We start from the raw sequence: 27,379 nt of genomic DNA on the forward strand, positions 1-27,379 counted from the left end.
ACAACTCCTACAAGCGAGGAGGACTTCAGAACAAACAACAAATCTTTAGAGTTCATGTGGCACTCACACAAAAAGGTGTCCAACAATGTAGTGCAGTCATGTGGATTTACTCATCTTTGCAGGGCAAACCTAAAATACAAGTGATGCACGGTTGGGCTATGTAACATATTAGTCAGCCTCATGCCCGACATGTGCAGCTGTTTCATCAGCTGCCACCAGCCATCTAGCACTTCTTGGATACAAGGGGCTGCTCTGGCCCTGTTTGCCATCAGCAAGATATACTTCCACTTTGAGTCTTCCATCACCTGCAAGCGTAACACGTTGTTATCGGTACAGCACATCACCAGAACTATGCCTTGGGCCAGGGTGCAGGCATTCACAGTGCACACCTGCTGGTGTCCTTGCTTTTTTGTCATTCCACATTTCATTGCTCTTCATTACTGTGCGGGGAAAATTGCATTTCTGTTCCCTTACTGCAGCAGAGCCTAGAAAAATATTTTACTGAACTGTGCAATCTTCATTAGCTTCTTGGCTCACAGACAGCAGGAAAAAGTTATCACTGGCTCTCATGAAGATATCTGAGAATATTTGATGTCGTTAAGATATTACTGGCACAGAAGCAGCGAAAAAATTGAAATATGTCAGTGTTCAGCTAGAGTTACTATAATCCTTGAAAAAGTACTTTCTAAGCAAATCTATCCCCGAGATCACAGCATTCTGACATACATCAATTCAGTTAATCACAAAATTATTTTTAACGACTTGCCAAAACAGAAAAAAACAGACCACCCAACATTTTCCTGAACGTACCTACGTGTATTCATCACCCCCCGGAGCAAGTGCCTGCATAAGAAACCATTCAAAAATCATCTGTGAATTGAAAACATTTTTTTCTACTTAAATATAAGCTATAGCACTTCACAAGTGGCCACTGCTTTCACCTACAACCATTTATTTGCACAACTCCTAAAAGTACTCATTAAGTTCTTCAAAACTTAAGATTTCAGATAGAAAAGACCCAAAAGGAAGAATTCAGGTAAACAACAAGTACAAGGTACACATCCTGTTCCAGGTGGTTTGGGTTTTAATTCTGTACATAGCGCTCCTTACAGAACAGTCTGTCTGGCTGTGGGAAAAGAGTCGGAGGAGACAGTTGCTGTGTTAGGCAGGTACAAACTCTTGAAAACAGTTCTACTCCCAGAAAGCACAGTACAGAGTTTCTGGTGTTATATAGCATCATAGTACCCAACAGCAAATGAATCATTAGGATAAGATTAGGATAAGATCAAAAGAAATTGGTTTTCTAACACTGCCAATGGTGAAAACAATTGGTTTGTGAAAGGTAAAACTTGCAGTTCTCAAGTAGGCTCTTCTTAGTTTGTTCTCTCCTCAAATAGATGCTATCATTTTGATGCATCAGTGGATTCTGTATGACTGCAATCCTACAATTCACATTTTAGAGAAATGATCTTCCAACTCTGACTGGGATTTGTTCAAATATTGCATGGGCTGAAGAAAGAATAAATCATATTTAACTACTGAAAACAGAGGTCATTTATCTCACAGTGTGAAAGCAGAGACAATAGGCTATGAATAATGCAGAAGAGTTGAGACAAAGTATTCAGTTCACTCTACATCTGAAGCAGATACAAAATAGTTGATTAAGTTGGAGAGCAGAAGCTGTTCAACCCTATTACAGAAAAAAATATTTTAGAGCAATTTTTCTGTTAAACATTTGCAATTGATCTGCAAGTCTGCATTTCACCCAAGGACATGAGAGGAGGGCAGCAGGCAGTAAACCTGCCCTCGCATTAGAAAAAGGCAAATCTGGAGCAGAGACTTCTAGAAGAGCAGGCACCCTTCCAAAGGCAGTCTGGCACAATGCAGAAGATGAGGAAGGAATAAGCATCCAAGCAATACGCTGGCCAGCAGCTTGTTAGGGGTATTTTTTGGCCTGTGTATGCTCAGTTTGGTTTTTTGTTTGTTTTAGTTAGCACCAACTTCACATACATACATATATATATATATTTTTTACACAATTCAACAGCTGTGTCTCTGAAATCTGTTGATCTATTCAAATTGAAGTAGAATAAGACATATCTTACTTAGTCAATTCTTTTTCAGTTCAGACCTACCTCACAGCATGTGATTAGTGTTTTTACATGTGTATTTTCTGAGACTGTAAATGCAGTGCTACACTTGGAACGATGATTACCACCCATATCAATGTACTGAGTGCAGGCAAACTAGTCACAGCACATGAGCATTGCTTCAGGAAAACAAATTGTTTATTTAACAGGAGTGCTCCTATTTAGTGACTTGCGTTTTTGTTGAAGGGAAAGACTTTTGGAATTACTTGGTCACATCCCAGACCCATCTTGCATTACAGTACAGCTCAACCAACCGTGAAGCTTATGTAAGGAGGTTTTGCCAAGCTTGATTAAATCCAGTAACCTTTATTTTTTCGCTTTGTTAAAACTGAATGTAACTACTAACCTCTCTGCTCTTTTTAATCTTCAGCTGATGAGCATCAATTGCTGCTTCCTACTCCCATATTGAAGCTTTTTTCCCTTTTCCTTCTCAGCTTTCCTGACAGCCTCTTTTTCTTTTTATTATAGTGAAGGTAACTGGGTTCATTTAGATTGAAGCCTTAGCATTATCCAGATCACACTTGCTGCTATTAAGTGTTGGAGCTTAAAAGTAAAGATACGGCTAGGAAGCTGTAATTAGAAGCATTTTTGCTGAAGCCAAGATTAGCTTTAGTGAACGTGCTTCTGTTCCCTCCCCCTCTCACATGAAGGCTGACAGTAACTACAGAGAAGCACATCAGTGTAGGCATTTCATTACAAGCATCTAAAACCTTGGAAGTACCATAGGTTTAGCACAGGCAGCATAAGAAATCCTGTTTCCTGGCAGCAAACACTTGGTGATCCAGGTGAAATCTCATGTCTGCAAAAGTTCTCTTCATTTCCCTCAAAAGCCCTGAGAAATACCTTTGTTAGAGTTCAAATGGCAATCAAATGTTTTCCCAGAATTTTACATGCCAAATTCTCTGAAATAAATTGTGTGGAAATAACACAGATCATAACTGGCTTAAGTGATTTACCTTGGCATTATTAGGAGGAAATTCTGTTTTGGTACACATTATGTTTCCTGGAGCCACTAGACAGTGCAGTGTTCAGGCTAAATGGAGTGGGCAAATACTGGCTAAATGATCTGTGATGTCTGGTCTCCAGGCTTTAATTTTAACAGCCAGAATAGGAGATTGGGGCAGGCAAGTGCTTTCCCAACACCAGTTTTAACCAGGTTTCTTTAAACCATCAGTTACTTTTGACTTCCAAAAGGAATACATGCTTGATATCTAACCTCCATGGAAATGAAAAAAGAAAAATGAGCTTAAGTAAGGCTATTTGCCTTTTAGGTGCCTGAATTTCTGCAAGCACAGTCCCATACATTTTTTTTTCTCTACAATTTAAACTATTTTCCATAAAACTCCCCCTCCCCCCAGTACACTGGTCCCTTCCACCCCCAAATAAGAAAGAAAAATGGAGCTACAGAGCCAGAAAAGCTCTCTTGCAGAAGGTTTGCACCACCAGTGGAGTGCCTGAATTTCCTGATGCCAGGATACATTTGATATCATATATGCAGTTCTGACATTTACGGACTGGAAAACCATCTTAAAGATGAGATATAATCCTTTCAACCCGCCTGCATTCAAAAAGCAGCTACCTTTGAAACCTTAACATGTCAAGACTTAAAAGAATATACTAATAGCTATGGGTCCATTCCATGTTGTTTTTTCCCGTTTGCTATCCCCCCAGTGTTAATCAGCTGACATATTTCAGCAGACCCATTACACCTTCTATCTCACAGTTCAAACACAGTGACTCGTAACTGAAGTCACTCATGAAATCGGCCAATGATTATACTTATAGCACAAAGTAGAACATTACTATAACTAAATCAATATTGACAGCAATCTCAGCAGCAACCACCCCATTCATGCTTTGCTCACAGAAAGCTGCATGTCACTGCACATGCCCAGCACATTCTCCTTCTGCTTTCAGCCATACTCGGAACTTGTCAATAAACACAGAGCAGGGAACCCCAGTAACACTGCTTCTGCAATTTCCTTTTACCAGTAAGGCAGTAAAGCAATCAGCAGTTTTATCTGACGCTGCCATCTCTCCAGCACCAGCACACAACCAGGTGCGTGCAGGAGAAGCCCAAAGGCAGACACCTCCTTTTTGCCTCAGGATTTGGAGCAAGGCCTTTCCTGGAGCATGACTCATCGCTCAATATTTCTTTCCTGCCAAATGCCTGCAAACCATTCTCATTTTGACAAGGACAGGCAGTACATGACGGGAGGTTTCCCCATTTCTTAAAGCCTTTGCTGCACACACACAGCAGTACAGAGATGAGCGAGGACACAAAGCGGAGCAGCAGGTCACACTGGCTCATGGCACCAGTAGCTGTGTTGCCCGGAGTCCAAAACACTCTGAGTTTCTGCTGTGCTAACAGCACCAGAGCACAAGATGCCTGTGCTTTCTCACCCTGCCAGCTCTGACCTACCACTATAACCCCTATAAGTTTGCAGGTGACACCAAGTTGGGAGACGGTGTTGATCTGCCTGAGGGTAGGGAGCCCCTTCAGATGGATTTAGATAAGCTGGATCGCTGGGCTGAGGTGAATGGGATGAGGTTCAACAAGGCCAAGTGCCGGGTTCTGCACTTTGGCCACAACAACCCCATGCAGCGTTATAGCCTTGGGGATGAGTGGCTGGATGACTGTGAAGAAGAGAAGGACCTGGGGGTGTTGGTTGATGCTCGGCTGAACATGAGCCAGCAGTGTGTCCACGTGGCCAAGAGGGCCAAACAGCATCCTGGCCTGCATTAGAAATAGTGTGGCCAGCAGGAGCAGGGAGGTGATCAGCCACCTGTACTCAGCACTGGTGAAGTCGCACCTCGAGTACTGTGTGCAGTTTTGGGCCCCTCACTGCAAGAAAGACATTGAGGCCCTGAAGAGTGTCCAGAGAAGGGCAACGAAACTGGTGAGGGGTCTGGAGCACAAATCCTATGAGGAGCAGCTGAGGGAGCTGGGATTGTTCAGTCTGGAGAAGAGGAGGCTCAGGGGAGACCTCACTGCACTCTACAACTTCCTGAAGGGAGGTTGTGGTGAAGAGGGGTTTGGCCTCTTCTCCCAGGCAATGAACAGGACCCGGGACAATGGCCGCAAGTTGTACCAGAGGAGGTTTAGGTTGGACATGAGGAAAAACTTTTTCTCTCAGAGAGTGGTCAGGCACTGGAGTGGCTGCCCAGGGAGGTGGTGGAGTCATCCCTGGCAGTGTTGAAGAGGTGCCTGGATGAGGAGCAGCAAGATGTGGTTTAGAGCTTGTAGCAGTGGTGATAAGAGGACGGTTGGACTAGATGATCTTAGGTCATTTCCAACCTTGTGATTCCATGATTCTACATGCAAATCATCAGCCTTCCTCCCAGCTTGGCACTGAACTGAAAAACCCATTGAAACAGTTTCAATTTCTAGTAAAAAATTCCCTTTGAAAAGCACTGCTATAGTTACAGTGATCAATGGGTATAAACAAACATCTGAGTGAAGGAATTGCAAAATGCAAGCTGGCAAGCAAGCCAGACTCGCATTTTTCAAAATATTAGTTGTCTAACAATTATTCTTCACAGAATCACAGAATGGCTAGGGTTGGAAGGGACCTCAAGGGTCATGAATCTCCAACCCCCCTGCCACATGCTGGGCCACCAACCTCCATGTTTAATACTAGACCAAACTCCCCAGGGCCAAATAAAGACCAAAGACCAAATAAACCCTGCAGCATGGCACTCATCTGAAAAGATTCCTTCCTTCAAGTATGAGCTGTGATGTATTCATGTCTTCATTTTTAATCACAGGTGTCTTCCAGCTTGGAAATTGCTATGCAACAGGGGAAGAAAAAAATTTAAAAAAAAAAAAAAAAAAAATTCAAAAGAGCTATCCACAAGACTCAAAGCACTGCACACGAGTCTCCTGCAGTAAACCCTGCCTTGCAGTTACTTCCTGAATCAAGCCAACTCTGCCAACAGGTAAGCAATGTTTGTATTCTTTAAAGAACATTGTTTGCCCAAGGAAACACAGTCAAGTAGTGTGAGATCAACAGCAGACTTCCATCCTGCGGATGCCGTCCAAGCCCAGCTCAACCCATAAACTCCAGTTCTGAGTATGTCCATCAGGGCTGAAGGACAACTCCATTCACGTGAGGCCAACACCATTCAATTGATGATTTCGTACTGGCACCCAAAGGCAAAAGTGATTTTTATCTCTCTGCACAGACAGTAGTCAAGCAAAGTCAGAAATTGATTTAAAACCTATCCTTTGCAATTGCCCCACAAGAAGGGTCTCTGTGTGCTGCTTGGGATGTGAAGGAATTCCCCAGTTACGCCAGTGCAGCAGCAGGAAACCAAGCGCAAACAGTGAAGACTTTGTGCCGAACCACGCAGCACATCGCTGTGTGAGCCTGGGTAAGTACAGCTATCACTGCACAACTTCCATGTTCTAAGCCACACCTCTCCTCGAATTTCTCAAATGGTGGCTGACCAGCAAGTAACTCCTTGTCTTCTCATGCTTTCCGCTTTGCCCTCATTTTCCTCTTTGGTTAACAATGGATTTCTGAAAGGCAGGTTTTTTCTCCCCTAGATTAAGAAATACAGCAACAGCAGTTTCAACATGACATTGGCAAGCCTCCGACCCTCTGGGACCTCTCTGGATGAGGGAACCACTGATAAATGGTGAAAAGTGGCTTGGCAATCACCTCTACCACCTCCCTCAGGTGGATCCCATCCAGTCCTATGGACTTGACAGCCTACATTGAATAGGTCTCTACCCATCTCCACCTGAATTGTGGGTATTTTGTTCTGCTCCCCACCCCAAACTTGCAGGTCAGAGGGTGGAGTACTCCAAGGATAACTGCATAATCTTGCAGCATCAGCTCAAGCACCTGCAGAGCATTTTTACCTTCGGCAAAACTTCACTGGACTAGTCAATACTAACACCAAAATGAATTACATCAATCATGAGTGCTGCTACTGTAGCCACACCTATCAGAGCACAATTCATTGCATTACCTTAATTCAGCAGATCCCAAGCTTCCCTGCTGCTTTGGGAGGCAGCCTTCTTATCACCTGCCCATGACTGCACTCTCTCATTCTCATGGGCACCAAGCTCAGCTATTGCTTCCTGCAGAGTTATCAGCTGCTAAGAATCAATACAGCTTGCTGCCCAGCCACATGGTGTCTCATCTTCCTCCCTATGGAATTTACAGCTGGAAAATGAGAAATACTTCTTCATCCCTGTCGAGATCTGGGCCTGCCACTTTCTTTCTAAGCAGAAATTAAGGCTAGTATTAGTGAAAGCTTAATCTTATTAAGTACTGTATCACTTGTCAGCAGGTCTTTGTCTGCATCTTTGCCTGTCCCTCCATGAAACTCACAGAAATGTGGCTGAAACTTCAGTAGCTTAAAATTGAATAAAGCTAAGAAGTAAAATCCCCAATATTACATTAAGGGCTCTGTTCTCCATGCAGGGTGAATACTGGTTCTTCAGATTAATTGTCCTGTTTTACTTCCATACAAGCCCACACAACGACACAGTCAAGCAACAAGGTCAGATTTCAGCTATCTCAAAGATTACTGTATTACCAAATTACAAAAACATTCATTCCAATAAAAGCTTCACTATGAATTTGGGGGCTTTAACTCTTTCTGGAGTCCAGTCAATACATCAGACCTCTACAGATATATGCAGAAAAGCTATTTTTCCCTCATTGACCCCAACTTCACCCTGTAATAAGCCCAAGTTTACGGCCCAACTCATTTGTCTTGCTCTGCACAGATTTCCTGGGAGCATCTACCAGAACTCCTCAGGCAGGCCTGTCAATGCTGCAGCATTGGTTGAAATGAGATATGCATTATGCAAAATGGCCCTGAAGAAGAAACTCTTTAAGCTGCCCCCTCCAACTTCAGGGTTGCAGTTGCACAAGATGAACAAACTCTTCCCTTTTTTCCCCAGCTCACTTCCCTGCTGTTGAACCGGCACGGAAAGCAAACAATGTCATCCATAGGAAGCAAAATCCCATTAACTGAAATTGCTGCTGTGTTCCTACTCAAGAGGCCAGTCTTGCCACCTCACAGCCACCTCTCAAGGCAAATCTCAACCTCAAACGGAGTGCTTTACAATCTCTATTAAAAAGCACACATTTTTTGGTCCAGGAAAAAAATGAAGTAGGATTTAGTACTGATCTAACACTTAGTATTTAGTACTGATCTAAGACCCAGAGGTTGGAAACACTGCCTAAGGCATGGGGTTGGAACTTGATGACCCTTGAGGTCCCTTTCAACCCAAGTCATTCTATGACTTGGAAGATTCGTGAATCTGCTGGCAGCTACATGACATAACTCCACACTTGTGCCCACTTGTTTTCCTCTGCAAGTGTGCACAAAGCTACCCATGATCAAACTCCAAAAGACAGGCAGTCAAGAAATACCCAGAATCTCACAGTGACACATAGGGAGCCAAATAATAGTACTACATCTCCACTTTGCAGGTTAGCTGGAGACAGATTACCCAGTAGGACACACCTCAAATAATTACAGATTCTGCCATCCTCTGTAAAACAGGGTAGAGGTCTGTCTCAAGCGAGAACACAGCCAAAGCTTTTTGTACAACCACTATTTATCCATAAAACCAAGTCTGTGCGAGGGCTACTCATGCCCCAGTTGTCAATCCAGATCTATTACTCCCAGCTCTATTTCACACTGATGGCTGCAGGGTTTACTGAACACACGCTCTCCTCTAGCAAATACTTTTTAAACATTGAAGCCTTTAAAGCCATTAAAACTTGAAGCCCTCTGCTTCAGAGAGCAAGGACAACGGCACACATTTCACACCCCTCCAGCCTTCTCATCTTACAGACCAGTAATCTATTGGCACCACGTTGGCCAGGTTCTAATTTCCAGGCAGCTGCAGCATAGCAATCCTTGCGCCACAGCAAGGCTGCTTCTGCTACAGTGCTCCTAAACAGCCCCTAACAAACTGCTCACACAGTTCAGCTTACATGGGGAGATGCACTTGGGGGAAAAGAGCTTGCAGGAAGGACAGGCACCCAACTAACCGGTCTGGGCTTCTGCTTTTGGAAGCCAGAGTCCCAGAGCAGTGACATTTTAAGGTCTCACATCCATGCTATGCTTCAACTAAGACAAGAATGTTTCCAGTACTCCTCCCAGGGGCTTGTAGGATAAGACAAGGGCATATTTGTTATTCCTTATTTCTTCTTTCAGGTCCTTCCACTGCTTTTTAGCACTGTAAAAACCAAGCAAGTTAATAAAGTTTGATGATCTCCTGCCTGAAACACCCATGCACACAGATCTCTTGCTTCCAGCCTCTTGCCCAGTTCAGACCGTTCAGCAAAGTTATTTGCTAAGCATTCATTTGAAAACAAAGGAGTTCATCAACTCTTACACTGCTTTACCAGCAACATGTGCAATGCCTGCCAGGGTGTAAGGCCTGTCTTTGGGTTCACTCAGCATTGACTTGAAGCAGAACACCTTCCATATGCAGTATGCATGGAAGTAAGTTTAAAATAAAGCTGCCATCTTCCAGGCTGCACAGCAGAATGAATCAATTCATGCTCCTTCCTTGCCTTTCTGATCCCATCTCAGGAACTCTAAGTACCATAAGCTTTCAGAACATGTTTTGAAAGCATTTACTTGGAAAATTAAGCTCATGAAAACCCTTAAAACAAGATCTTTCTTAAATTTCTAGCTGCAGAGAACCTGGTGACAGACTTCCCACTTCTGCCAATAAATAACAGAGAAGCAATGCTCTGCCACCTCACTTGGTGTACTTGTGTGGAACTACAGCACTGGTTTACTGCTGAACTTCACAAGGCTTCAAAACAGACTCAGCTTTTCCACATGAGAGGCAAGCAACCTCACCACGCTCAGCCTGCCTCCTTCATCAGAAACAGTTGTGGCTGTGCTCCACATCGTTCTTTCAGTTTGTACTTCTGGACCCTGGGAAGACCCTCAGGAGATGGCCTAAAGCTGCAGAGATGATGCACACTGCAGAGCCTTTGCTTGGTATCCCACAGCTCAGCGGGTTGTTCCACCTTACTGCAAGAGCAACCTGCATGTAGTCGTTTATTTGAGAGAAGACTGTGTCACAAATGCGGAAGAGATGCAAGAAGAATTACTAAGGGATTTTACCACACCTCACAACACAGACTGGCCATAGCATGTAGAAATACTTGACAAATCTCACTGCAAGGAGTATACTTTAAAAGTACAGCAACTCACGCGTACACTTAGCAAGTCTCTGTGTGCACGTACACCAGCACAACCATACACGTCCACCTGATGGCACAACCCAAAGTTTCCCTTGCTGCCTTAAAGCTGAGCATTCATAATGTTTTCCTGTTTGTTTTCCCCACAGAGAGACAGGCAGTGTAGGTAACTTCCTACTGTTCTCATTCTGACTTTATACTAGACTAGACATACTGTGGCTTTTTTGTTGTTGTTGTTGTTTCTTTTTGTTTGTGTGTTTTGTATAGCAATGCCTTCCCCAAGGCCAGTGCAACTCTACAGTGGCATTAGTGGTTTAAATGGAAGCCATCAAGAGCAGAGTCTGAATATTACCAGGCTTGGCAGAGTCAGCAAGGCCTGCGCTGGTACTCACAGCAGCTGAAAAGTCACACAGAAACTGAACCAATCTCTTCACGTCCTGTTCAGACACAAAGGTCAGTCTGAAACAGTCTCACACCACTTACCACGTTTCTAGAGGCATTTTCTAATGCAGGCTGAGTACTTAACATTTCCAGTCTCCACCATATAACATCAGTAATCACGAAACAAGTTGAGACAGTAATGTTAAAACGTAGGTGGGCAACAGTCTCATTAACAGCATCAATTTCTCTTCTGTATTGTCTACAGATTCAAGCATTAGTGTCACTTTGAAAAGCAAGATGGTGAGAAAAAAGGTCTCTTCTGGGAAAGCTCTACACATAATAATTGCTGCAAGCAGCCAGATCACACACCAAGGTCCTCATCTCAGAACGACGGCTGAGAGGTGCAAGGGATACAAAGGGATTTTCCCTTCACACGCACCTCATGGGATGCAAGTGCTCATGATCCCAGCTCCACAGACTCCCCAGCGTAACCCACGGTCTGGGACAAGAGCTCTCGCACCCCACTGTTTCTACATTTGCTCGAACCAAGCGCCAAGACCAACTGTTTTAGTTTCCTCATAATCTACAACTTTCCTCTTTGAAAAAAGGAAAGCTACTCCTTAGAAGCAGGCTTTCTAGCACAAATGTTGCTACTCCAACAGCAGCGTTCCCCACAGCGTGCTCTAAAAAGCAGCCGCAATCCCCTCTCTTTCTACTATTTAGAAGGGATCTTGCTTTAGAGACAAAAGGCACCCTAGAGAACCTGAGATGGGGAACGAAGTTAAAACTTGCAGGCAGTACAACCTTGCCAGAGGAACACCAAGGTTGCTTTCTCAGGAGCTGCCCATGCTCACTGCTGCTTGTTGTGCTGAACGTGCCACGTAGGCGGGAGACGGGAGATACCCTTGCTGGATGATGCAGCGTTCCTTGCATGCTAAGAGGGAAGGGATGGGGGGAGGCAGAGTGGTGAGCTGCAAGGAATCCCAGCTCCCCTGGCAACAAAAAGCCTTTGCAGAACACATTTTAATACAGCTTATTAAAAAAAAAAAAAAAAAAAGGCTTTGGAATTCAGTTCAACTGCAACTCCACCTCTTCCTTCCCTTCTAAGCAAAGCGAGCATCCCCTGCTTTGGGGAATTACCTCCGCTGCAGGGAAACCCCACTTCAAGCATCAGAAACAGGAGGCAATTCTGCAGCCTCATCAACACACTGCTGCAAGCTGTAAGGGCTTCCCCCAGGTGCTTTGAGATCAGAGCCTGATCTCTGCCTGGCATTTAAGGGGATATGCAACCACAGCAGATAGGAGAACAGATCCGAGTATTTTTGTCATCCATTACTCCTGTTCTTTGAGCGCACTGAAGCATGCAATCCCAGCAAATATATTAATGCATTTTTACACTTCTGCCTCATCAGTTTTCCATTGGGAGATTTCACCTCAGAGGTAATTACAACACTTCCTGTGCAAATGCAAAAGAAATAACAAAAAAGCAAAAGAAACCTGTAAAATTAGCGTACAGCGGAGACAGCGTTAGAAAAGCAGTCCAGCAATGAGACTGCACCCAGTTACCCATTTCGAACGATGCAGGAAACCCTCACGCAACAGTTTGCATAATTTTTCTGCCTCTCTGCATGTATCCATAACACGAGCTGAAAACCATTAACCCTTCAAGTTGTTCTGTGTTTATTCAAGACTGCCATTTTTCAGGGATTTCAGCTAACCAATAAACTTACGCACCACAAGCTTTGCATAATTAACAACAAACTGCTGTAGAAAGCAAAGGGCAATCCCCAGCAACCTGAACCTGACCCCCCCAGAAGCCCATTCCTCCAACAGGAGAACTAAGCAAACAGTTCATCTCACACAGCTGCAGCTGCACCAGCCAAACTGAGTGCTGGAGCCCACTGCCAAGGCCTGCCTGCAGGAGCCACGAACCAGCCAGGGCTCAGCTCTGAGGAGAACACGGCACTGTGAGTCCTCGAGATTGCATCCATCACTGGCTTCCTGTGCAGCCTGCTGCTCACTCATTATTATGATTTTTTAATTATGCTGTATTAGAGAAAGGTAGCTGTTTCAACCAATGATGCTAACTACGCCATTAGATAAGGGCTCATGTTTGCAAGAGAACTTCAGTTTTTCAGCAAACAAACTGAGAATTGAAGACTTTCCACCCCTGCACAACACCCACCTTTGGAAGTTTCCTAAAGCAGATGATTAATATTCATTAGTATCAGGAGAGTGGTTCCACTTCTTCAGTGGAAAGGAATTTCCCAGTACCCGATCCTGCTCACTTTATGACGCAGGACAGCAGTGCTTGCTGCAGACGTTCCCTGAGGCTGCAGAAGGAAGCCTGGGTGCTGGCACTGAAGCCCAACAGCTCTGCATCTCAGTGAGCTGTGTGCATGAGGACAGCTGGGATGGGGAATTTGAGCCTTTCAAGGGCAGGAAGCAGAGAACACAACTCATCATCCATATTTCTGCCCTGGCAGAGCTCTACAGGAAGGGCAGGGGGGAAGTCAGGCCTTAAATGAGTCTGTAGCACCAGCCATTGGGACTGCATGTTAGCTCAGCAAACACAGCTGGAAAAGCGAGCTACCTGCATTCGGTGCCCACAGCACACCCAGGAGCCAACAGAGTCTAGGTGACCACATTAAGGTAAGAAACCCTGCCTTGTCAGATAGGAAAAACCCTCCAGTTATATCATCTGCTGCGTTTAGGACAATGATCGAGAAGGGATGAACATGAAAACCCACCCAGATTCCGTGCACAGCAAGTACAGTCCATGAAGTCACTCTCCTCCGAAAACATTACCTGCATAAACCCACAGGACCCTTCCAACTCACTGCCCCACCCCGAGGTCTGCATCTCATTTAACTAATGCACACTTCTGGGACTACAAGCACTGATACTGTAAACCAAGCAGTTACCACAGCTAAATATTACCTATTCCCCCTGTGCAAAATAAGGAAAAAATGCATGCAATGAAACTCTGTTACGACCCAATTGCTCACACAAATACTATGCAGCCTCTCTTCACAATGCTCGCGCCTGGGAGATGAAGAGAACAGATCTCAGAAGGAAAAGCTGCAGACAAAGCACGCAAAGCACACGTTTTACAATGCACTTGCTGGTTGTTGCTAGCTTATTAGGCTCAAGCTTATTTTTGCTTTATGTATTTATCCAATATCCTAATATATACTTTGTTTTATGAAAACCATGGGAAAACAGAAGCAAGACACTGAAAAATGGATGCCAACCACGTTAAGGATACTACACATGCAAAAAATACTTCGGGAAGCAGGGTATAAAAAAAGCAAAATACTTCCAACCATTCTTCACAAGAATGCATACATCCATTTTGTCAGTTTTGTTTCCAGAAACGAGTGGAAAATGGACATCCACAGTGCCAGAGTGCATATGCTCCATGATTAGCTCATTTCTGTCTATATGATTTTAGAAATCAGTAGGAAAGCAAACACTCTCCTTTTCCCCTTATCTCCCGTATGATTTCTCCAAAGGCAGCAGCCTTCAGATCATTGCGTAGCTGAGGGAGCACACGCAGCAAAACACTTCATCTATGCTGCCAGAGTGATATTAATAGCATGAAAACGCAGGGAAAGCCTCACGTATCTTAGCCTTATGGCTGCACAGCAGGCAGCAAACATCTCTGAGCAGCACTATACATTAACTCACTGCTTCCACCAGCCTTCCACGCTCACGAGTGACTGCTGAGCGTTAGAGATGGTCCAACACTGGGTGCAGACAAGCCTGCTGCTCCCTTGTGTTCACCATTTCACTCCCATGTTGCTATCAGTGAGCTGTGCTTTTCACTTACGGAGGTGGCAGGGCTTGTAAGCACATACCAAAATAAACTCACATTCACATAGCAACCAGCAGTGTGGAAGTTTTATTGAGACTGCTCTCAAAATATCCAGCCCTGTGCAGCCTGTGAATGAAAACAGCCTTTCTCTTCATTTCTCAACTCATCTGAGCCTCCCAAGCCTCAAATTAGACGTTTCACTTTACAGATATGTGAAAATGGGGAAATACAAGCTACAGCCCTTCAGGAAGTTAATAAAATGTATTCTTCCTCATTCCTACAAGAGCATTTGCGAAGCAGAAATTGCTATATAAGAATCACTTGCCTCTTCCAGCACTGACTTGAAGACACATTTAAGAAACCTAGAATACTTCCAGTGTGGAATTTCAACCACCACCACTTCCCATGGTTCAAACACAGCCAGGAGTACCAACAAGCAGGTGCTGCTAATGAAGCAAACAGAGCTGACCCAGAACATTTCTCTTCCACCCCAACACTGCCTCCTCTGCAAAGACAACACTGCATCTTCCACCCCATCTCAGGAGAGAGGAAGACATGCTCACCACTTGCAGCACACAGCACTTTTGCTCTAGTTGTCTCTGAAACTGACCATTACATGACACTGCTTTCAGCTGCTATTTCTCCTAAGACAAAAAGCACACCTGAAAAATAGACAAGGGCTCAGTGACACCTATACTACCCTGAGCATGTATTGGCACAGTACTGAGCTGATGGTGCCACTGGAAAAGGATTTCTAACACACCACAGGGCTGAAAAGGACAGCCAACATATTTGGACATCCTACAGGTTTGAGTTCATGTTTCTTGTTTGACTCCAAACTCTGAGTGGGCAGAAAGACATCCCCTCTTTGCTCCCATCTCTTCTGCTTTTACATCATGCAACTATCTAGCTTTGCTGTACCAGAAGCCCCTTGCACTGTTTCATTATCTCATCATAGCATCTATGTTTCAGACTCTAAATATATCTCACTCCCTGCTGCGAGGTTTAACTAACCTCGGGTCCTTCACGTCAAGCAGAAGAGGCAGGGAAGCACTGCCTCCATTAAAGCTACTCTTTTTCTCAAATAAAAATGAAGGGTAGACATTCTCCACTTAAAGCATGACATTTTCCTCTCCAAATAGGCCGCTCCTTTGACAGCTAAAGATGCTAAGCAGAGTCCCAGCACTGCTCACTGAGCTGTTTCCATGATGTTCAAGACCCCGGGCTACACACTGCTAGCTGCTGGGAAACAGGGAAAGCACCACTGCTGTAAGAGCCACCCCGGCTTCATTTCCAGCAAGGCCTGCTGGGTTTCCAGGCATTAGAGGAACAGCAACATAAGCAATATTGTAAGTCATTCCACTAATTCAAAGCAGCTTTATCTTTTCCAGAAGGTATCTGAAACACCACATGAACACCATCACAGGAAGAGGGCACAAGGAATTCAGTTATTTATTTGCTCGACTCTGAACAGAGACATTTTTAGGGCCGCATTTACTGAAGCAATTATATTTAAATCCCACCTGGTCATCCTGTAGCTTTTATACAGCTCTTCTGCTCTTGTGGAAAGCAGTTTCCAAACAGATGCTCCCATGGCAGGCCAGCAGACACACAAGGCAAGGCTACAGCGCCCAGAGAAAAGAGGAGTTATCCCCACACAGCAGCAGTTCCATCACCTGTCCATGCAAGTCATTCACACACACACACACACACACACACACACACACACACACACACACAAAGAGAATGCTGCAGTCTTTAAAAAAAAACTCCCTACAGAAGGCATTGGCCACAGGTCAGATAGCAAGGGCAGATAGGAACAAGACAACTATGTGCTGTACCTGAGGATTATAATCCAATAGATATTCCGTAAGTGCTCAGGTAACAACTTCCACCCTGAGTGTCACTGTTCTTTCCACCAATCCAAGCCAGCTGTAGCTCTGACGGGGAATTTTCTTGGGTAGGCAGCTCACTTAAAAAAAAAAAAACCAAAAAAAAAAAACCACCAACACAAGACACATCAGCTTATTCCCTTTTTTACTTTCGCTTTTCCCTCCTCCCTTCACACGGTATTTCTAGGCTCTTTTTATTATGGCTCTAAATGGAATATCAAAGATAGGAAAATATTTCAACAAACGGCCATGGAAAAGGGGGACTGGAGCACCTCCCCTATGAAGATAGGCTGAGGGAGCTGGGCTTGTTCAGCCTGGAGAAAAGAAGGCTGCAGGGTGATCTCATTGCAGTATTTCAGTAACTAAATAGAGCCTATAAAGAGGAGGGGAATCAACTCTTTGAAAGGGTTGATAACAGCAGGACAAGGGAAATGGTTATAAGTTGAGGGAGGGAAGATTAAGGTTGGATGTCAGGGGGAAGATCTTTACAGAAGACTGGTGAGGTGCTGGAACAGGCTGCCCAGAGAGGTTATGGATGCCCCGTCCCTGGAATTGTTCAAGGCCAGGTTGGATGGGGCCCTGGGCAGCCTGGTCTGGTATTAAATGGGGAGGTTGGTGGCCCAGCATGTGGCAGGGGGGTTGGAGATTCATGACCCTTGAGGTCCCTTCCAACCCAGGCCATTCTGTGATTCTGTGAAGAATGTAGCATTGCGAGACAGAGCTAAAAAGGAAGAACAAAAGCATGGATTTCTTTGGAAACATTTACAAAAGAGATCTGTCCAAATATCTCCAGTTGGGTAAGTATTCTAGGCAATTAAACCTTCTTGTTAACCAGACATAAGCTATGTTATGAACAGACAATATTGCTGTAATTTTGGTTGAATAAAAGTGCTCACATCCATCATTACAGTGTCCTTTGCAGGATGCTTTTCAATTGGACTTCGCAACTAACATGTACATCAAACCTGATGCATTTCACATGAATTAATGCCAGCTATACTGAGCTACCCTACAGCACTCCTCAAATGAGATTTGGCTTTCACTCAGATGGCCTAATAGATATGCAGTTAGGAGATATGTTCAAGAGCTAAAAAAAAAAAAAAAAAAAAAAAAAAAAAAAAAAAAAAAAAAAGAAAATTCACAGGTGTTGTTCCTCATGACAGCCCAACTTGAAGAATCAGCCCTGGAGGAAAATGAGAGCACTCAGCAGCTTTCCCCTTGCACACACCTCCAGTCATACATGCCTTGCCACATGATCCTTCTAGGAAGGGACGCCACGTTCACCTCGTGTGCTCTGGATGACTTGCACATGCACTGGCAGCACTTTCCATTAGATCTGCTTGGAAAGCGTGTCAAGCATCTGCTGCATGCAGGCTGTGCCAGCGTCACGCAGGCAGTGCCAGCACTCCTCCCTCCAGCACAGCAGCAGGCACCCAGCTCCCCCGGAGCCCCTCGCCCCACACAGCTCAGGGTGGGCACGCAGCACACCGAGGACACGAGCAGCAGCTCCTGAGCTTCTCAGGGAGAACAGGAAGCAAGAACGTACTCTGTATGGTCTTGGTGTGGGTGTCTGAACAGCTTTCAGCAGCATGATGAACACTGTATGTTCACATTAAAGCCACCTCTCCTCAATTCCCTCCATCTTATGATGCCCAAGTGATAACTTCCGATTCTCTTTTCTTGCATTTATGTAGGGCAACCTCACAGCACAACATGACCCCATTATGTTGGCTCCTGCATAGCAAGCATCTTAAAGACACAGATTTTAAGGCATTTTTTCCAGCTTACACAGCAATGTTAGCTTTCAGGCTAACTGGTAAAACAGCCTTCATACCCCGTGCTAACGCAAAGACCAGATGCAAGTGAGCCAGCGTAAAAATCATTCTTATGCCATCTACAAGTTTCTCACAGTTCCCACAGATAAGAGCCACGCTGCAGCCACCAGCAGTCTGGCTGAGTCCCAGTGCCCTGCGGCAGCCTCCTCTGCCCTCCCACCAAGAGAAAGCTATTGCTTTTTACGAGGCTCTTATAACAAAACTATTCAGAGCCAACCGACCTCCACAGAGCTTAAGACGGCCTCAACTCCTGCAGGCACTTCAGCCCCGGAAAACACCATGCCTTCAGAAAGCCTATCTAAATATGTGAAAATAAGGACACACTGCAGCTGTGACCCAGAGCCAAGGAATTTTACATTATTCCTATTTGTGGGTTGGTGCATTGCGCTTCTTTGGCAATACCCATTCACACAGTTGAGCCTGCCAGCAAGAATCTACCCATACTTCCACTAGTTACATTCAAAATCTGAGTGAAGAATAGAAGTTCATTTGGGCATCGTTACCATAAACAGCTGGGAAGCAAGATCTGATGCCAGGGTTGCTATGCTAAGCACTAAATAAAACTGAAGTTGTGCTCTGCTCCAAAGAATTTGTTCCCTGTTCAGCCTCACTCTTTCCCATTTCAAGAGCTGAAGGAATTGACTGATGTTGGAATTTTTGATTTTGATTTTCTTTTTAAAGTCAGTGATGCTCTTCTTTTTAGAGCTGATGCATTTGAAGAGTGCTTGATTGCAGATGTTAATAGTGTTAAGAGATGTTAATAGATTTAGATTTAGATTTTTTTAATAGATTAAGAGATGTTAATACTCTTCTTGCACTCTTCAAGCAAGAAGAGTGCTTGATTGCATTATTAACATCTGCAATCCCTCACTATTTAGTGCCTTCGGTTTCCATGTGACACAAACAAGTTAAACAATTTTTGCAAACCTAGGTTTCCATGCTTTCACACTACCTAACGTACCCAAAGAGCAACACCAGTAAGCAAAGAAGGAAGCTCTTCCTTCCACCACTGCAGGAATACGAGGATCCAAATCCTCTCATGCATGGCAGTGCTATGTCATACATACGCACCCACAAACTGCAAAGCACATTGCAGACCTCTGTTTGCTTCTGGACAACATCTAGCTTTGCACATGCAACAACACTTTCCCCGGTTTGCTTTCTCAGACCGATTGCTCTCATGGTCTCACATTACGAGGCGGAACCAGCAAAATGGCAGGTTTTTTCATTAAGGCTTAGAAAGTCATCCAAGTTCTCTCCACATTACACCTTCTGGCTCCCCAGTGGCTCTTAAGAATGTTAGAAGCCAAGCTGAAATCTACTGAGTACCATTAAAAAAATTTCCAATCAGAAGGCAATCCCAGTGTCCAGAATGACTCATCCAGAGCTCCGCAGGACTTGCAGCACATCTCTAGCATGAAAAAGCTACCCACAGTCTGGGGCAAACTCCTATCAGGTTGAAGATAACAGAGACTGAATTTCTATGCTAGGCAGCTGCCTGTCCAGAAAAGTGGCGATTTTTAACACACTTGATCATATCTCACTAATGACCTTCTACCTCTGCAAACATTCTCATGAAACAATTTATCTCAGCTAGCCACCTCCTCCTGTGCACAGATACTTCTCCAGGCAAAGTCTTTTATTCTTGCTTGTTTAAAAAAACAAAAACAAAAAAAAACAAAAACAAAAAAACAACAACTCCAAGCAAATAACAGCAGCATTTGGCAATACACAGAGAAGTCAACGAGCCTTAGCCTGAGTCTTAGACCTAAGCAGCTTATAAAGGAGCAAGTATTTGTGTATCCTCCCATAGCAAGTGGGACAAGCTACCAGATCTACCACGCATCACTTTCTGGACTGCACAGAATGAAAGGCCCTGTCCCAAAGAGTCCACAGTTGTAGTACAGCTTTGTGAATCGCACCTGTTTGTCCATTCTAAATACACCTGACAAAACTCCAGGTAAGCTGCTCGTTATCCCCACAAGTGAAGACGTGCACAAATCAGGTGACAAGCAGCATTAGCGCTGTCCTTATCCAGGCTTTGCTGGAGGAGAGTTTTGTTGCTCTTGAATAATTTTCACTGCAGCCAAAGTAGTAGAAAATTAACATTATAAGAGATAGACATATTTCCTTATCTGATTGATGAACTCATGGGTTTAGAGGAATAGACTACAAGTAACAGAACTTAAAATAAAACATTTGGAAACAGTACAAAGATTTCACTTTGCATTTGGAATTCTGAAAGGTTACTCTCACTGTGAAGTTGTTGTTGCTGTAGGATGGAAATAGAAAGCAGGACTGGATTACGTACTTTCCTCAATAAATAATGCAAGATGCCTATGCAGCTTAGTGAAGGAAGATTCAAGCCCAGGTCACTTAGGCAAGCATCCCATCTACTACAGATACGTCACAGAAACTGCTCTGCCAACCACCAGCTGAATTTTCTTCACAGAACTGAGCCCCAGTAAATCTTCACTTTGCCTCACTTTCATTACTATCTGCGTTTACAATTAATGCCATGCAAGTAGAACTTACAAAACATCTTACTGTGCAAGTCATTACAGAAAAAAATGTTAGCGTACATTTCAGAAAGAAGGGCACATCAATCTCACTCTTAGCAGAACTGACTGCACCTTGGTTTTTACTACTCCCAGCTTAATGTACCTGCAGCTGAAAAATCTTCACCCAGTAATAAAGCTGCAGAGCATTAAGATTTTTTGGCTGTAGGAAAAGAAAGTGAAAGATGTTTTCCAGGGAAGAGGAAACGGCATGCCTTGGAAGGATCCGAGAGCACGTCACATATGAAGATACATCTGCTACTGTTTCATACTTGCTCCTGCATAGCTTCAGGGAGAGAAGCAAGATTACTGCAAAATATTTTCATGAGCTAAATATTAGTCAGCATGAGTATTTAACAGCTCTCAAATACAAAATCAATAGCTCCATCTTCGTTCAAAGCTGCATTAGCCTTGCATGCCGTCAGGTGCACACATAGAAACCCCAGCAAGCACTTGATGCTCTCTACCAAATAGCCAGAAAGGCCTCCTGCCACTGGGGCACTGATGGGCAGCACGAGCCAACTGCAAGAGCAGAAGAGTCAGATGCTGCTTTTTATTGTCATCCTCCCCTGTAGTAACTACATTTTAAGCACTCAGTATTTCCTTACTCCTCCACCTAGGAGGACCAGCCAAAACAGATTGGGAACACTTCCAGCAGTGCAACTTCACTGACCAAAAGCCTCTTTGCAGGTGCCCTCAAGTCACCCTCAGCCAAGAACATACGCACGAAGGTGGTCTTAGCAGTGCTTATGGCATACCAAACACTCCCCCCATGATTCTGCACACAGCAGCTTCATAAGAGTACTACAGAATGGGAGATTTTTGCCAGGTTACTGGCAACATAGAAAATGACTTTGCACATCCATTACATGTTAGCAATCTGATGTCACTAAGTTGACAACTGGGATACTTGTTTTTTCTATAGGACTTGAGCTACTTTAACCAGTGTTCAGTTTTATTTCCTCCCAGTCTCAGGGTAGAGCTCAAATCCTCACTCTTTAAAAACTATTTCTTTATAACATCACCTGTTCTAAGTCATAGCACACAACCCAAAACAAAACATATCCCTTATTCCTCTTGGATTTCAGTGGTTTTACGTCTCTTTCAGATGCTCTCAGTACCTGACTAACCTGCATTTTCAAGTGAAAAACTTAATAGTCCAGAATCATGGAATCATTGGAGTTGGAAAGGAACATCAAAGCCCATCTGGCCCAACTCTTCTGCAATGAACAGGGACACCTACAGCTCCATCAGGAGCTCAGAGCCCTGTCCAGCTTGACCTGGGGTCTCTGCAGGGATGGAGCACTACCACCTCTCCAGGCATCCTGTGCCAGCGCCTCACCATACTTACTGCACAGCTGAGTGTCACAACTGCACACTGCACCAACTGTTAGACTCAGCTGCACTCCTCACACAGCACACAACAGCTCAGCAGCTTAAGGCAACCAAAGCCACACCTCAGAGATGCAGGCTGATGATTACTGCTGGGTAATGCAAACAGCTGCTAATCTGCATCTGAAGTCTCGGAATGCAACATCTGAAGTTGGAATGTATTTATAATTTCTTCACTCCAATTTGACAACCAGTTTCCTAACAATGAATTCTGAAAGCAGGAGACAAAACTGATACACTGTAGGCATTTCTACAATCTGCCTATTTTTCTCAGAGTGTGCAGTCCTGGAAGCTAACTAAACACAGAACAGGCTGTTTGCTACACAGCTACGCGTCATAACAGCCTTTTAATAGTACTCACAATATACTAACATTTGATCTCCAGCAACCTACATCATAACTCAAGGTTTTCAGGGTACAATTTGTTACTTCAGCTATCCACAGTAATCAAGGCCTCAATGGTACCCTGTAAACCAATATCACCATTTGTTTATGTGGTCAGGGAGCGCAATTGCACATAATCTGTTGACCAAAACTAAATATTTCTGTTCCTACAGTATTTCCCTGCATTTCATGATAGATCCCCCCTCAACCCCCCAATAGCTGGGAACATGTTTCCAGGGATCAGCATGCTATCTTTGATTTTAGAAAGCAAACTAAAATCGGCCACTGCACAGCAGTGCCACAATGCCTTCATTTTTGCTCAGGGCTGCTGATGCAGCAGCAGGTGTAGGGCACAGCCCAGGCAGCACTGCCACAGCTTGCACCACCCGAGCTGCACCCAGAGCTACGATCAGCCTCTGAGACTGCTGCCAGCATGGTGCATTATTCATCAGAAGACAGATCTTTTTATAGTCACATTCCTTGAACAACCGAGATTCCTCACACTCAACTCTTTCTCCTGGACTTTTTTGCTAGATTATTTTAAGCCAAGACTTACAAAATTGTGAATTTTGACTGAGAATAATTCTGAATAGAACTGCATTATTGCAGAAAATCTTAAAAGCCCAGGAGGAAGTACAGAATTCACAGAACCAACAGTATGAAGAGAACAGTTTAATGACAAAACAAACATTTGCTAGATATGCACCAAGGGAAACATGGGCAAAGAAACAGATCTGTTATTCTAGAAGCATCTGCACTGTCATTTTTAAAGCACCTAGAAACCAACTGATGCATCTGCTCCACAGAACCCCTGACTTTCCCCTGATAACCCGGAGGACTGCCTTGGTACAGCTTCCCACCCCCTTCCCTCGGCAGGAAGCCAAGTCTTCTGAGGAGAGCGGTGCCCCTCTGCCAGCCAGAAGCAAAGTCTATAACCAAAAGAACCAGCTGTCATCTCTTACACCATCTGAACAAAAAAGACAGCAGGGCTAGGAGCTCAAGAAACAGAAAAAGCCCTTCCCATCCTTTTTATCTGTGCACAGAAGGCCATACTGACTCCAGAATCTTGACAGATTACCAAACTGCCAAAGAAAGACTGTAAATATGGATAATACAAGTTCAGTTGAGAAAAAGCTGTGTTATCAGTTGCACAAAATTCCTCTCTCTCTCTCTAGAAGAGAATATATTGTTATTCACTTCTTTTCACAAAACAAGAACAAGTGTTCTCCACTTTAAGGCAATTCCTATCCGACTCATTACTCCAATAATTTTAAAGCATTAAATAACAAAGTACTGTTTCAGTAGTACTTTCTAATAGTACTCCAGTAGTATCACACGCAGAGCAAAGTCAGCAACAAAAGCAAACAGCTTGAAAAAGCTGCCATCTTTGGGAAAAGATTATAACAATTACATAGAGAAGAGGTAGATGAATATACTTTATCAAGAAAAAGCTTCCCCAAACAACACATTCTTGCTCCCTAGCCAATTAATCACACAAGAAAACAGAAGAATGGAAGCAGCAGTTGCTGTCCAAGTAAGAATTCGTAGTCTAGCACAATAGGTTTAATATTCATAGATTAAACTTACAGGTGTGAAACAATCCCTAGATTAAGGTGCTTGCCAAGCAGCAACACAACAATCTTAAGAGACCACAGGCCCATATCAGAGAAAGGGGGGTAGGCTTGGCTGCTCCTGGCCCAGGCGGCAATGAACCAAACCTGTACCCACACTGCGACGCTGTGCTCAAGCAGCAGAGCTTCCAACAAGAGCACGCTCTGGGCACTCCTCTGACACAACCCTAACGAGCCTTTCACGGTTCAAGTTTGTTACAGAAAAGTAAAGAGATGTAGTTGGCTTTTTCTACATGTTTATAGAAATATTCTGACTTGGAGCACTGTGCTGAGGCTAACAAAGCAGCCAGAGGAGAACCTACGTGCAATTCCAGGGGAGCTCCTAGACTCAGTTTGTCATTCCTCCTCTAAAGGTCAGAGATATTGATACCAGAGCAAGGTCAAGTTGCCCACTCTCACCTCAGGCAACGTTCAATGATCCTTTTTCACAGATTAGAGAGGTGCTACATGATATTAAGATGCCATTATTTGTGAGCACTCCTGTGGAGTTCTACTGGAAATACTGATCTTATTCTGTCCTTATAAAAAATTCTTCCTGTCTTTAATTTCCCAAGCTGGTATGGAACTAGAAGCTTCTCCTGGTCTTGTGTGCCAACGGACGGCCTGTTTGCCTAAACAAACTTATAACACACAAGGCTTATTACCTGATTTAACAGACTATTAAGTGACCTGGCAGTCATCAGTCTGTACTGGTATTTCCATCCTGTTCAAAAGGGTAGAAGCAGAGCAACGTTAACATTTTTCCTATTGATATTAGGCCAGCTCGCAGTGCCAACAAAAGCTACACAGCATCCCATCAGTGGAGCAGTGAACATCTAAAGGAGGAGGAGAGACAACACTTATTTCCCTGTGATCAGCCAAATCACGTCCGCTGCAGAGGCCATAGAAACACAAGTCAAGGAAAACAAGTGGAAAAAATCCCTGAGGACAAAGACATCAGTGACTGGAAGAAGAGAACAAGTCCACCACATCAGCCTCCTCCCAGCTCTGTGACCATTCTGCAGAAATGCAGTGCTCTGGGGATGGACAGTTCCTCAGGGCAACTCATCCCAGCATTCGGCCAGCGAGTTCCTCAGCTTCACCCCATACCTGCACCTGCTGCAAGCCCATTCCTCACCAAGTGCTTGAGGCTGAAAAGACCAAGACTTCAAGGCTATGAGTTACTACGTGGCACAGTTACAGACAAGACTACTATGAAAATCAGAGCATCCCAGCACAATTCAAGCAATTGAGAAGTTTCTGCTTCTGCTGTGGTGAAGTAAGCAGATTAAGAGGCTTGAGAGTTCATTATCTTCAGTGTGCAGTTTTCAACGACTGAACCTTTTGCTGCATTAAGTCACTAACATCAACGGCTTCCACTTACCAAAGCACTCCTATGTAAATAGTGCTACAGGAATTCCAAAATAACCACTGCTATGAGATATGAGATGTAGCTGACTTTGACTCCTCTCCTCCTACCTACCTAAGCACAGACACATCTCTAACTTCTACAGTAATCCATACGAAACAAAACACACCAAAGGACTTGAAGAGCAGTCCAGAAGAATCTCCTTGGGGAGAGAAAGGAGAAGTTGTCAACAAATAACCCAAAACAAATGGGAAATGAAAAGCAAGAAGAGAGAAGAGCGGGGTTACATCACAGCAACATGCCAGTTGTTTATTGCCACACCAGCATCATGCTGCCTCTGCTGCTCTGTATGGCTGCAATCATAAGCAACTCTCCCAGCTAGAAAGGGACAGATTCAAGCTGGCTGCTCTGCCACAAGTCTAAGCAGCTTCAGCAATCTCTGCTGAAGGCATTATACTTTTTCCAGTGACTGAAGAGACACATAGTGCTGAAAGTCACCCGAGAATAAGCATTCAACTTCCTCAAGCACAGGCCTCAATAGCACCCCATGTGCTCTTCTAACATGCAGAGATCAAGAGCTCAAAGACAGGAAGATGCAACTGGTATGAAAGCCAAAGGGCTCGGCCATCATTTGTTAGATATTCTGCACCATGACCCAAACTGTGCATAGCATTTCAGGCTAATCCCAACACTTGATAAGGGCCTCTCCACAGAAAGAAAAATTAATTTTCAATGTCTTTCTGATTCAGAGCTCAGTCACCTAATAGACAACGCAGTATCTGTGCAAAAACCTCCAAAAAGAGGGCAGGAAGTCAAGATTTAGCTCCACAACCCCACAGAAAGTATTCTCCAGCTGTTAAACCCCAAAACAAGCGAGATTAAGATATCAGGCTATAAAATGACTAAGGGTTTTATACATGGGGCCACAAGCTAGAAAGCTAAACCAAATTAAGGCCATTTTGGGGTAGAGCATCTTAACTGAAGAATTACATGAGGCTTAGTACCAATGGAAATTTCAGAGGCTTAAATGCTCATGCTGACAGTGCAGTTTAATCCTCCCTCAAAATTAATTCCAAATTACTTTTCACCAAGCAGCTAATTAGAGACAAGCTTTTTAGATGACCAGTTGCCATAAGACATGAAGAACTCCGTGCCATACCAAGCGGGAGCTGGATGCTGCAGAACTGAACTGAACCTCACAAGGTTTTCATCCAGGTAACAGAGTCAAGTTTCAAGATTGAGATTTTCACAGCAATGCCAACAAGAATATACAGAAAATTACGTATACAATCCCAAAACAAAAAGGCCAAGGTTTTCCAGGAGGAAAAAAAAGGCTTCTGTTCAACAAATAAGCCTTCAAACCGCTTTGGTAGAGCCAAACTGCTGCACAGCTCACTTCCCAATTACCCCATGCAGCATGCTTACAGGTGCTCAAAGCACCAACATCCAACGTTTCTCTAGATCTCTTCCTGCAGTCTATTTATTTCAGCAGCTTCATCCATTTACACAACCATCTCATATTTACAACACGAGGATGCAGGGGTTTTCTTGAGCTCAGGGAATTTCTAGGGACCTTCACCATGGCCTCACACTCCTGATTTAAGACTAATTGCGTTGTGGTGAGGTGAGGGTTTGCAGCCAGCAGTGCTGTGCAGACCTTTCACTAGAGGAGGCAGAGCTTACACGGATTTAAAACCAATGGGCCATTGTAATCAGTAATCTGCAACACAAGCTTCCCTTCAATAATGGTTGCCTTTGCCAGGAATACAAATGCATTCTTTAAATGAACAAATGCTGTG

At 44.1% G+C, this 27,379-nt stretch overlaps 1 protein-coding gene across 2 annotated transcripts in view; it reads right to left on the reverse strand.

Annotated features, from left to right (window-relative positions):
• Nucleotides 1-27,379, reverse strand: part of MCU (mitochondrial calcium uniporter) — an 83,570-nt gene that overhangs the window by 31,730 nt on the left and 24,461 nt on the right. Inside the window, exon 1 of one of the 2 annotated variants that reach the window (XM_042818334.1) lies at nt 4,140-4,213. The exons of the other annotated variant lie outside the window; for it this stretch is intronic. Within the exon in view, the coding sequence (XP_042674268.1) occupies nt 4,140-4,184 (45 nt within the window). The 5' untranslated portion in view covers nt 4,185-4,213. Of the gene's footprint in view, nt 1-4,139; nt 4,214-27,379 lie in introns of those variants that run through there. 2 annotated transcript variants of the gene reach the window in all.

This window comes from Centrocercus urophasianus, unplaced genomic scaffold (assembly GCF_019232065.1).
Source record: "Centrocercus urophasianus isolate 14NV4802_14NV808 unplaced genomic scaffold, USGS_Curo_1.0 seq_17, whole genome shotgun sequence".
Classification (NCBI taxonomy): domain Eukaryota; kingdom Metazoa; phylum Chordata; class Aves; order Galliformes; family Phasianidae; genus Centrocercus; species Centrocercus urophasianus.